General features: G+C 42.6%; 1 protein-coding gene across 4 annotated transcripts in view; it reads left to right on the forward strand.

The window, feature by feature from the left end:
• The window catches only part of dtnb.L (dystrobrevin beta L homeolog), a 91,337-nt gene that overhangs the window by 53,315 nt on the left and 24,931 nt on the right, over nucleotides 1–13,091 (forward strand). For 2 of the 4 annotated variants that reach the window (XM_018262181.2, XM_018262179.2), the window contains exons 10-11: nucleotides 7,837–7,914; nucleotides 10,733–10,822. In XM_018262181.2, coding sequence (XP_018117670.1) covers nucleotides 7,837–7,914; nucleotides 10,733–10,822 — 168 coding nt within the window. The remainder of the gene's footprint in view (nucleotides 1–7,836; nucleotides 7,915–10,732; nucleotides 10,823–13,091) is intronic. The other 2 variants (XM_018262183.2, XM_018262182.2) reach the window with 1 other exon arrangement.

Here is a 13,091-nt window from a genome sequence, read left to right on the forward strand (position 1 = left end):
GGGTACTTTTGTGTGAGTTGCACCAAAAAATAGTGGTTGGGCCTCACTCATGTTCATTAGAGAAACATCAAGGTGTGAAACACAAGGCTCTGCATTACCCACAAACCATCACACACCTGGGGCTCATCCCAGAATGCTTTTCTGTGCCCGTGTTCATGTTGCACCCTTATATCTTCCTTATTTTGCTGTCACTGTAAGGCAGGTGTAACGTGTGTATAATACATTGCGTTACTCCTTGAGAGGGACTTTGTCCAACAGAACCCCAAGGACAGTGTGACCAGTGTCACCTATAGACACATATACTGCTTTCTAGCCCAATCTCTATGGAATTTCTTGCACTGATCATTTATAGGGGCCACAGGCCCCCGGTATTGACCAGCGCGTGACCCAGTGCAGTAAATTTCTCTAAATATTCCTATTGCCTGAGATACAATAATATAAAGCATGTCATTGCATTACCATGGAAACGTGGCCTTGGTATTTTTTTTTCCATTATCTTAGGAGCAACAGAACACTCCTGGCTGTTGCCATGGAAATGAGCATTTGTGTGTGAGTTAAAGGAACTAATGGAAAAATTACTTTTTTTGGTTTGGGCTTCCATTATATTCGGCTGCACAGCAGTGTTGTACTCCCGTCCAGGACTTGTGTCAAGACTAATGTTTGATGGTGGGGTGTACTTTGCTCTTGCACTACCTTGACTTGCTCTGCCATTTCAATTGGATTTAGTCACCTGAGCCCCACCAGTTGTGCAACTGTATCATTGTCTTGACTCAGACTTGAACTCCATCAGTTGTGGTCTTAGCTCACATAGTAAAGCAACTGTATCATTGTCTTGACTCAGACTTGAACTCCACCAGTTGTGGTCTTAGCTCACATAGTAAAGCAACTGTATCATTGTCTTGACTCAGACTTGAACTCCACCAGTTGTGGTCTTAGCTCACATAGTAAAGCAACTGTATCATTGTCTTGACTCAGACTTGAACTCCACCAGTTGTGGTCTTAGCTCACATAGTAAAGCAACTGTATCATTGTCTTGACTCAGACTTGAACTCCACCAGTTGTGGTCTTAGCTCACATAGTAAAGCAACTGTATCATTGTCTTGACTCAGACTTGAACTCCACCAGTCGTGGTCTTAGCTCAGAGTTGTGCAACTTTATCATTGTCTTGACTCAGACTTGAACTCCACCAGTTGTGGTCTTAGCTCAGAGTTGCGCAACTGTATCATTGTCTTGACTCATACTTGAACCCCACCAATTGGTGTCTTAGCTCACAGAGTTGAGCAACTGTATCATTTACTTGACCTAGACTTGGGCCCCTCCAGTTGGTGTCTTAGCTCACAGAGTTGAGCAACTGTATCATTGTCTTGACTCAGGCTTGAACCCCACCAGTTGTGGTCTTAGCTCACTGAGTTGAGCAACTGTATCATTTACTTGACCCAGACTTGGGCCCCTCCAGTTGTGGTCTTAGCTCACAGAGTTGATCAACTGTATAATTATCTTGACTCAGGCTTGAACTCCACCAGTTGTGGTCTTCGCTCACAGAGTTAAGTAACTGTATCGTTGCTTTGACTCAGGCTTGAACCCCACCAGTTGTGGTCTTAGCTCACAGAGTTAGTCTTAGTTCAGAGTTGAGCAACTGTATCATTGTCTTAGCTCAGGCAGGGTCGGACTGGGGGGCCCAGGGCCCATCGGGACTGCTGTCTCGGGTGCCCGCATCCTTTGCTGCAAAGCCCCCTCCAGACCCCTGCTGCAACAGCAACCCCCCTTTAGACCACGTGTGCCTGCAGCAAGGGCAACCAGTGGGTCATGACCAGGATGCCCATGAGAGCTGGGGTCCACTGGATTTTTTCCCAGTATCCAACCGACCCAGGCTTGAATCCCAGCAGTTGGGGGCCCCAGTTGTTGAAGTTACCATGTTGCTTGCTCTGGGATTGTTACATTGTACTATAAGGGTGACATCTAACAGGGTCCCGGAGTTGCTTGTGATGGTTGCCCTATGGTCACACAGACACACACCAGAGGGAGGGGTATACAGTGTTGTGAGTGTGAGCCGGACATGAAAGGGTTGTTGTTTTACACTGAGGTTGGTACAGAGGCTGCAGATCAATGGCGAATCCTCCGGCTCCTACATCCCTCAACTCACACAGCGAGTGGCCAGCAAATGCCTCCCTCTCCCCCCTGCATGCACCTACTCCGGGATAACGTATCTCATGAGCGCCAGCCCCTGCTCATGTGACCAGCCGTTTCCTTAGAGACGCCTGCACTACGTATTGCACTATGTATTGCACTGTGTATTGCACAAGGATGCTCATCCGAGAGGGCAAGGAACAAGCATTCGCTCCAAAGGTTTGTGCTCTCTCCCTCTCTCTCTCTCTCTCTCCCTCTGTCTCTTCTTTATCTCTCATTCCGGTGGGATAATTGAACTGGTAGAATTCTTTATTGTTTCTATGGATTTGCACAGCAGGCGACTGGGCTGCACAAAACAGTCAAGATACAGGGAGTTTCTGTCAGGGTTAATGGGAGTTTATCCACACGGGGCTCCTTGTGTTTGTTCCATCCCAGGGCAAGTGGGGGGCAGCTATTCCCACGGAATCAGAAACACAGACATAGTAACTTTCAGCCTACTGTACCCCTATACATTGGCAACAGACAAACTCTCATTCAGAAAAGATGTTGCACTAAAGTAGCTGTCAGTAGGGACGCAATTGGGACAGCCCTGTATTGCATGGATATAGGGTATTATATAGGGTATTATATAGGGTATTGGGTCCTTTCAGCAGGGCTATGTTTGTATAGGGCGCACTGCTAGCAATCTCACCATGTTTGTGTCTTTCTGTCTGGCTCTCTTGTCTCTGGCTTTCTTTCTGGCTTTGCAGCTCTCCCATAAGAAACTTTAAAGGGGAACTCCAGGCAAAAACTCAAAATATTATCCTCAGCAACTTCCCAATATCCATTCATTCTTCCTTCTCACTGGGTTTATGTCATTGCGTCTGTCTGTCCCCTTATCTGCTGTGCTTCTGATTCTTGACATAGTGTTGCAGAAGTCTGTTCAGGTCTGGGGACTTCTGCACTGTTTCATGAGTCACAACCAGCAGTACAGAGAATATAAACAGACAGACAGATACAGCTTGCAATAGCAATTGCAATGTTGGGATGAATGATCTATTATTTTTTATTACACAAAACAGTTTTTGTTCCCCTTTAAATGCCGTCATGCCTAATGGGAATTAAGTGCAGAGAATCATAAAAGCCCTACGCTGTTATACTGACTGTTACTCGTACAGCAATTTAGAAAGACTTCACTCTATGTTTATAGGTTTGTGAGTTTATATCCCCATTATTCGCACAATAAGGAAGTTGCAGTAAGAAACTAGTCCCTCATGTTTTAATGTGTCCAAACAACATTTTGGGGGCAATACCAAGCTAAATCTGCACTACTGTGCTCAACAGATCTCAGAATGCCATCCCCTTGCCTAACCTATGGAAACATATTTTTTTCAGTGATCTGTCTACTGCAGGAAGGTTAGACAAGGCCTTTCAGGAGCTTTGTGGACCACAGTAGTGCAGATTTACCATGGGTAGTAGCCTACTTAAGAAATTGCACTTCCAACCGTGCGTACAGAGTATAGGTCCAATGAGAATGAGCATTATACTCATTATTAAATTGCTTTAGTCTCTCTTCCCTGCTCTGCGCAAGATTCTACTTGTGGCACAACCCATTTGTAGACTGAAGAGTAAAGCACATTTCATAAGTGGAGGAGTGCACTCAGCAGACAGAGAACATATATCGAGACGGTCCATGACCCACAAGCACCAGTCTATTGACATGTACAGATCCATTGGAAGAGCAGGGAGCGAAAGAAGACCATTAAGTGGCAAAGTGCTGACTTTCAGATTAATTCCATTGGCTATTTATTGGCCTCCATTTACCGAGTAATTTAGTAATGACTTATTCCTTCTTAAAGGAGAAGGAAAGTCATAAACACTGGCCAAAAGTAAGGCACAACCCAGTGATTATTTTCATTTACTTGATACCCGAGGCCAGGTTATCTTCTACTGAACCAGCCCAAGGTTCTTCTCAGCAAGCACCACCACCACCTTCTCCTTTAAAGTAAAATACACATATATATATGTCCATAGCATACATGGGACATTATAAAGAGTTCTGCTAAAATCTTAGCTGTTGGGTCCCAAGGTGACCAAGAGAGTCGATTAGGGAACAGAACCATGGGGCAAACATGGACAATTCCCAGTAAGTGAACGTGACCTGCAAATACCTGTTTCTAGCAGTGCATGTCCATCTCACAGTAAACAAAGTTTCTCAGTTTATGATGAGGAGGCCACTTTATAGAACCAGGTGGTGGTCAGTCTGGTGCCATCCATACATTGCATGGGTTTGTTGCTGTCCCATTACAGAGCTTTTAAATTTCACTGCAGTACCGTTATCTCCCACCAGGTCAGTAATGCGACTCACCTTAATGTGCTTAACAGTACCGGATCTCTTTCTACCTGCACAGGCAAAAGCATATATCATAATAAAGGTCATAGAGTTGTTTCTTGGCGGACTCTGTATCCTTGCATAGAGCGGCCTCTGATAATAAATGGCCAATGCTCAGAACCTGGCTGTTTGATGGATTGGCTCTGGCTTCTGCAGCACCTTGCCATCTGCTGGGTTTTGGTTCTTCTAACTACTTTTAAGGATTACCAATAACAAAAAAAAGACTCCATATTGTGGCACTAGCAGTAACTAACTACAGTGTGGCTTCCCATCACCCCCTCCATTAAGCTGCTCTCTGGGGGCATCCAAATAAAGCAGCAATGAAATATCCCTGACCTCTAGGCTCAATATCTGGATAACAGCAGATGGGTTGATTAGAGAGCCAGGTGATTTAGAATTTGCATGTGGAATTGGAGGGCGGGCAAGAGTAATGTTTATAGAGAAACTAACTGTTAAAGCGTATAGCAATAGGTCTCTGCGTGATGGAAACCTTCTTGTACTCTTTTATAATAAATAAATATAATACAAATCAATCCAGTCCCTGCTGTTTAATGATTAAGTCTGAGGTTGTAAAGGAAACAAGCATTCTATCAGTAGATATTAGATATTATTTAAACATATTTATAAAGAGCCAATATATTTCACAATAAACATATAATACACAAAAGCCATGAATATCTTGTAAATTATATCCTTATAAACGGTGAGTAGTGATGTCATCAGTTATAAACGGTGAGTAGTGATGTAATTTCTGTCACATGACTCACTAAAATTTGTGTATTATAATATATATATATATAGTGAATAAAGTACCCCCTCTTGTAAAATATGAGAATATTATAAGTTACCTCGGAGTTCCATGACCTGTATAAAAACACTCGGCCTTCGGCCTCGTGTTTTTATATGGTCATGAAACTCCTCGGTAACTTATAATATCCTTATATTTTACAAGAGGGGGTACTTTATTCACTATATATTGAATATTTTTACATGCCAAGGCATAACCAGCTACACAAGAGATAGAGAAGGCTCTGCACAAAAGCTTACAATCTAAAACACTGCTGGTATATTGCCCCTTTAAAAACTGTCTTTTTACAGGAGCAATATACCAGCAGTGTTTCTTTCCTCCAAACTGCTCCCACGAACTTACCTCCAGCCAATGTCTCCTTTGTCTCTATTCTGTGGCCTTTCCTTGGGCATGTTTCATATCCACTAACTTACCCTGAATATTATTCTCTCCTGTTCTCAATAATTACATTCTCTTATGGCACCGCCTTCTTTCTCACTCCATTCAAAGTACCAATAATTCTCTCTGGCTGCTTCCAAGGCACCTCGATCTGCATTTTATCTCCTTATCGGTGTCTTCTGGGTATCTTTGCATGCCTCGTACATGTCCTGGGCTTTGTTTATAAGTACCTTTACTTCCCTTTCACCTCTTTCCAATGAATGAATATTTCGTTTTTTAGAATACTCTCATGAATATTTTCCCCTATTAAAATAATTGTTCCTTCCATCTGGTGGTTCCTCTGTCTTACCTCCTTCTTGGTTTTTTCTCTTATTATCCGTCATCTCTGCCTTCCACTGTGTTGTTGGCATGTTTTCTGGCCTCTTCTAAGGCTCCTTTTTCTCTTTTTGACCTTTGGCATCATTTCTTCTCTCCAGCTATCCAGCTATCTTCTAGGCATCTTTGAAGTCCCTTCAAACATCTCCTGGGCTTTTTTCTGAGCACCCCTTTCTTGTCTTACTTGACTCCAGTCCTCTTCAGCATTTTTCTTGTCTTTCACCATCTTTTTTATACCCAATACTTGATTTTAATGACTTCGTACATTGCTTAGTAGGAGACATTCATTAAAATGGTATTTTCTTAACTATAACCAACAGAGTCTTTGTGCGAGAGTATTGCTTGGCCTTCTGGTTGTTCACATTCAGCTACTTTGTTTCTCCTCAATATTGTAAGGATTTGTATATATGTTTTGTCTGTTGTTCAGTAATATTCTTCTCAGTACGTTCCCATTATCCATTCCATGCTGTGCCTCAGAGTCTCGGTTGGTGCCCATTTTGTACAGGTCTAGCATCTGAATTTTCTTACCTTCAGATTTAGGTCTCATGCCAACATTAGATGATTTGCCTTTCGTATGTAAGGCAAGTGTTTATTAATATATCTTGTGGCAGTGAAATATGTCAAGGAACACGCCTGAGTATGGAACAGGCATGATACATTGAGTAACAGGAGACTTAATATGGGATAGACTTTTGCATTAATAGTTGATCCATGAACATAGGCTTTATATATGAACATTATAACTTATATATTATAACCTAAGGGTTGTTGGTGCATTTGGCCCTTCAGAGCTTCTCTCCGTTAATCCCATTTGCCTATTTGTCTTACACCCCTCCAGTATTATCCCTCCCATAAAAACTATTTCCCCTGCCTCCCATTATTTCCTCCTTTCCTCACTGACAATACTTGATATTTCACCCTCTGCCTTGCCTGAGAGAATTCCCTAATCTCCCTCTACCCTAATACTATTCCTCCCCATCTCCTGAGGGTATTCCTCCAACTTGCCTTGTACAATATCTTACATGCACGGTGATCTGCATTGCATTTAACCTACCCCTCTAGGTCTGTTGTTGGGTGGTTTGATTGTTACAGTTGCCCGCTGCTTCATTTTGTGGTGGACATTTTGATTCTAAATAGAATATAGCTTGAAAGGGGGAAATACTCACCACAGTAGTATAGCCTTGCTATCAGGCCAGACCCAAGCCATACTACTCTTATAACACAATTTGGAGCCCAGTCCTTCACTGTATTGATTGGCCCATCAGATTTGCTTGTGTTTGGTTGTATGTTCCATCGGCCTCTGGAAATCAGACTTTCTGGTCTGTAAATTGCTCCACAATGGGAAGTATGTGGCCATGTGCCTGGTGGGTGTGTGGGTAAAGGAAAGATCTACATAGGTGTATACAACGCAGGTTATCGGAGTTATAACAGAGCATTGCCAAAGGCTGTGTGTCATTTATAGCCCTGGCTTTTAGGTAAATCAATTGCTAAGGCAACAGGAAACCGTTTGGATCTAATAGCATCCAGAGCCCACGCATAATGTTCCCTTACAATCAATATTGTCATTAGAGATTGCAATTTTATTTGGATTTTGTTATCCTATCCCATCTGGTACATTTCCCAGTGTGTGTTTCAAGGACTAATCGTACTGCACACGCCAATAGCCAGACGCCATACTGTCTGTGCCATGGAGATAGCCCTGCTGGGTAACACTCCACATACAACTCTTTGTCTCCTCTTCGCTAATAGCCATTCTCTCTGTTTTCTCTCCATTCAGCCCGGCTCGTCACTTACCCAACATGAATGATGCCATGGTCACTCACATATCTTCTGGTGCTCCCACGCCCACAAAAAGGTATGGCACAGTTATCAATGTATTGAGTTGATGTTCCCTGGCCTGGCAAGGTTTGAGATACCGAGTGACTGCCTGGAAATGCTGCATCTGTCTTAGGACAATTCAGCGCAATAATATAGAAATTGTTTCCAAGTCCAAGGTTTACTTATATCCACAGTGGTTGTTTAGGGTTCTGTGCATGGAGCTCACAGAAAGTAAAGGAGATTTACACCTCCCTTTCCCAGTGCCTTTCATCAAATTAAAACCCTTCTGTAGGAACCTGAAACAATGGCTTACATACACATTCCGTTTCAGTTGGAGAGTTTTAGTGGAGCCCATGGTGTTTCCATCCTGTCGTGGGTTTATACAGACGGCCGCTCATCAGCCAGTGTTTGGGCTGTTCATTTTACTCAGCCGTTGAGTGCAGTCTCGTTGCATAGATCCTTTATCTCCACCTTTGGTTGACAAAATCATTTCTTCTTCTTAACACTTCTAGGCTGTACACTGACCATACACAACATCAACTGGGACTTTTGATGATGATTTTTACACCCAAGCCAAGAATGAATAATAATCAATAATTACTCCATTCATTTGCCAAGAACTATCACATTGTCAATAGTTTCTCTATTTGGTGAAAAAATGGCCATTTTGGACAACCGCCTCTCTTTGGAAATGAGTCTGATAACATCTGGGGCCTCTATTTGTTGGTGTCTTGTGTTGTTGTTTTTTTTTTGTGCCCTTTGGTATTAGTTACACTCTAATGCTGTTGGAGGGGAATATGAATGGTTACTGAGAGCGGAGAAACCAAATCCCAAGTACTTGTTAACATTTATATCTACATTCTATTTTGATGGAGCCTTAGGGTAGACTTTAAGTCTGCAGTTTAGACACTCTCTGGGGAAGGCTACATACATTATCCCCCCCAGTTATGCTTTCTTGTCAATGGGATATTGCTGGTAGACATAGAGAGCAGTAAATAGGCCTGCAGTATGGGATATACCAGGAAAATTTACCCTCCCTCTAGTGCTACAAACTAGAATAAGTGTCCTGTCCAGCAACACTGATCTATGTATGCAGAGTAGCGCAGCGGAGCTCAGGGGCGCCATGTTCTGTAGCTTCAGTATCTTACGGATCCTCTGGTTTTTTGGTAATTTATGGAGCTTTCCGAGTCCAACTGTACATGGACCAAAAGCTGAAGTGTCGGCACTCACTTTACGAAGATACTGAAACTACCGGACATGGCGCCCCTGAGCTCCACTGCGCTTCTCTGCACATATAGGTCAGTGTTGCAGGACTTATTCTAGTAGAACACTATGCGGGGAGGAAGCAAGGAGGGAGGCCAGTGGAGGGTGGCCAATGGGGGCTTTTATCTGTAGGGAGGTTTAGTTCTCCCTTAATTGTTTGTCTCCCTGATCTGAGCCACCCCACCCAGAGAGCACAGAAGCTTAATGACTTTCCCCCTCCTGTAGACTTCCCTATTGAGCCAAGGGCTGTCAAAACTTCCAGAATGTTGAATACAATAGCCTACCCTTCCCATGGTCTTCTACTGACAAGCCATTTACTCCAAGCTTATTGGCTTTGGTTAACCATATTTCCTTGGATCTACTGCATTATTTTATTTACTGTACAAATGAAATGCCTGTTACTGTAACTAACATGAAACGTCTGTAGGATACATGCTGTAATTAAGTATATTTATCTTGATTGATTTAGTATAAATTGTATTTCCTTGTCTCCTGCAACACCAGGTTTGTTCTTCTACAAGCTATTGGTGCCTTTATATAGAATTTCCCCTTCCGTTATTTTCTCCTTCATGTAACTTAAATAGCGCATAGATCTCTGATGTCTTTGGTGGTGGTCAAAGGTTTGGAATTCTGCTGGACCTTCCCGGTACTTACCACTGTTAGTGATAGCTGTTGGCTTCAGTTCTTCACCTTTTCCAGACCACCACACAGCACCCTTCCATGTCTGATTTCCTGTTTCCTTTAAGATATATTTCTAATAAAACATTATGGGAAGGCAAGCCCAGTGGGGATTTGTTGGCATGCTCTAAGTAGTTAAATAACCATTCAGTGAGCTCTATTCACAGAGACCGGCATCATAGGCTCGTTGGCCGGGGGTGGGATCTGACGGCGTTCTTTTTCGTTTCCTGCACAAAAGCAGATGTCTCCAAAAAACTGTTTCATAACAAACAAATAATTCCCATCTGCTTCATCGTGAACACATGGATGGGCCGAAGCCTGTTCAGTGGGAAGATGTATTGTATATATGGACGTGAATGGAATACAAACCATATTGTGCGACAGTACCCAGGTGGCATATCTCAGGGAGGCACAAAGCTTTTTGTATAGAGAAGATATATTTAGCCACTGTGTACCCATCCATCAGGAAGTCCCAGGAGTTCTCTTGGTACCTCACGTGCCTATTATTATTCTTTTCTTTTCAGTAAATATAGATATTCTGACCCGGGAGCCATGCGTAACTGAATTTCATTGCTCCTTCTGTTAACGAGATGCAAAATGGAAGTCGCTCCTCAATAAACAACTCCATCCTCAGCATCGCTCCATCTGCTTTTCATCTGTTTTACACTTATTATATATTATTCATTTGTGTCAGGTTCTGCAGTACAAATGGAGCAAACTTTACATAGACATTTGGCTCAGATAGGCCCCTCATGCCAGTTTCCATTGGCAGGCAGGGTGGTGGGCCTTGTGCTCTCATAAGAAGGTTGGCTCCACGCCTGTGTCTTTTTCTTTTACAGGTTCATCCGATGGCCAAGAGATGGCTCCATATATTGTAACATTTTGTTTCACTTCTTTACCCTGACTGTCACTAGGTTACACAACAGCGCAGACACCACAAGTCGAGTACCAGATGAACATGCGTTGATAGCAGAGTATGTGGCACGGCTCCGCTTTGGCACACGGTTAGTTTTAGGCAACTTAATTGATACCAAATGGCCCCCTGCTCGCAAGTTGCTTTGTCAATGGGTTAGGATTTCTTTCTGAGTATGTATGATAGAATTGCTACAGACTAGCTCAACAAGGACTTGGAAGCCCCCCCACCCTGTACCTTATGCTCGTCACTGTGTTCCTTTACCTTTGGCTTTTCCTTGCCTTTCCTTATCCCACATCAACATTTCCTTGCTCTGCAACATCACTTCTCTTGTGCTTCAATTATTTGCCAATCTTTCATCTCTTAGCTCTGTACTTGTGTACTTTGCTTATAAACAAGATTCCGATTGGCTCTTGCTCTTATGACTTCCTACCCTGACCACTGTTACCTACTGTATGTGTAATAAGCCCCTGACTTATCTGTTTTTTTGGCAGTTATACTTTCCTCTTTTTTCTGTGCCCTCCTTCTGCTACCGGTCAGTCTGTCATAATAACAGTATTTCTGTGATGATTCTCATCTGAGTCCCGGCTTCTTCTGTTCTTCTCCTGCAAATTCTCTACCACTGTTTTACCGTTCCTTGCTGCCACTTTCACCCTTAACCTTGTGGTCCCATCTCCTCTGTACTGGAAGCCTTTGCAAACGGAGTCTTTTTCCCTCTGTGTCTTTCTTTTCTAAGAAGTCAGTGAATTACCTACTGCTTAATATACTTGCTGTCTTCCTAATAAGACTTTCGTCCATCAAGCTTAAAACCACTTTGGTGCACCTGTGGTTCAATGGAAGTATAACCCTGACGTTTCAGAACGGGGTTAGTCATTTCCATTTATACAGATAGGATGAGATGAGGCTTGGGAGCATCACAATACCATTTGCTATTGGTTTGCAAAAAAGAGCTCAATCTAAAACTTGCGCTAGTTGAAGGGTGGTACACTAATCCTGGAATGTGTGGCACGTGGTGGGTAATGCTTTGTCCTTCCACAGAATGAAAACTAAATGAATTAATTTGAGCCAAGCAGTATATCCCCATCCCCTTTTAATAAAAGCTCTAACACATCTATTATTTCTCTCATAACTGAAATCTTCACCTCCCACTTGAAACATGGACTAATCTCGCCCATAAAAAATCCCTCTTTTAATCCCTCTAATCTTGAACCCGAACAGCTGTTTTGGGCCAAAGCACGCCACAGAAACTGCTTTAGCATGATTGTTCCATGGTCTGTGCTGTACAAAAGCCAAACATCACCGGTGCTTATGAATAGTTCTAACTCTCTCAGCACATTTGACACCATTGATATCCTACAGTCTCTCCATAATCTTGTCGTTCGTCACACTGTCGTCTCATGGTTTTCTCTTGCCTTTCAAACTAGTGTCTCCTGCTATGAAGTAACTGTTGGGGGTCTTCCAAGCTTGGGCCTAGTGCCCTTATTATTCTCTCTGTCTCCTTTCTCCCTTGGCCATCTTATCAATTCATATGGTGTCCAATACCAAGCTAATGACATGCAAATGTACCTCTGTTCCCCCATTCTCACCCACAATCTTTTTAGGGTCTGTTCTTGTAAGCCATTTGCCAAGAGTACCTTAAATTTATCTAAGACACAATCTTTTTTTCTTTCCCCAGTACTTACTCCACTACCATTCAAGAGCCCCGTTGGCTTAATCCATATATTAAACTTTGCTTTTCAGGTTTCAAGCTATGATTAAACAATATCTAGGGAATCAAATAAAGGTCCCCTCTAAATCTCACTTAAATTAGCCACTGCTCAAGCACCCTTAGGAGGACAGCCAGAGGCTTGGGAATCCCCATAGTAGGATTATTATTTTGACTGGTTTTGTGCTATTATGGAGAATCATGGAGATTAAGGCATCATTCTCTATATCACATTTAAATAGAGAAAATACTTTAAAGGTGTTGCCTGGCAGTGTCTTCTTTTGACATTGGGAACCATATTCTTCATGTCCCCTACAGTTTGATAATTAAATCCAAGAATATATCGCCTTGTGTCTTCATAGAGTAGAGTATCTGACCCAGTGTATCCTCATATAGAGAATTTCCAGCTCATTATATCTTTATACAGCAAGCTGTCCAGGTATATATCTTAATATGAAGCATTTCCTAGACAGAACAAATGAAAATGGACTTCTCCTCAGCTCTTCATTTCCATTGATCCTTCCCATGGAGCCAAGTTCTACTCATCCACATCATTCATCTTACAATTTCTCTTCTCCATGGTAATGAGTCCTGATTATTTATGCTGAGGTGATACATGGCAGGAGAAGAGATGTTTGTACAATTTGCACTGATA

Source organism: Xenopus laevis, chromosome 5L (assembly GCF_017654675.1).
Source record: "Xenopus laevis strain J_2021 chromosome 5L, Xenopus_laevis_v10.1, whole genome shotgun sequence".
Taxonomy (NCBI): domain Eukaryota; kingdom Metazoa; phylum Chordata; class Amphibia; order Anura; family Pipidae; genus Xenopus; species Xenopus laevis.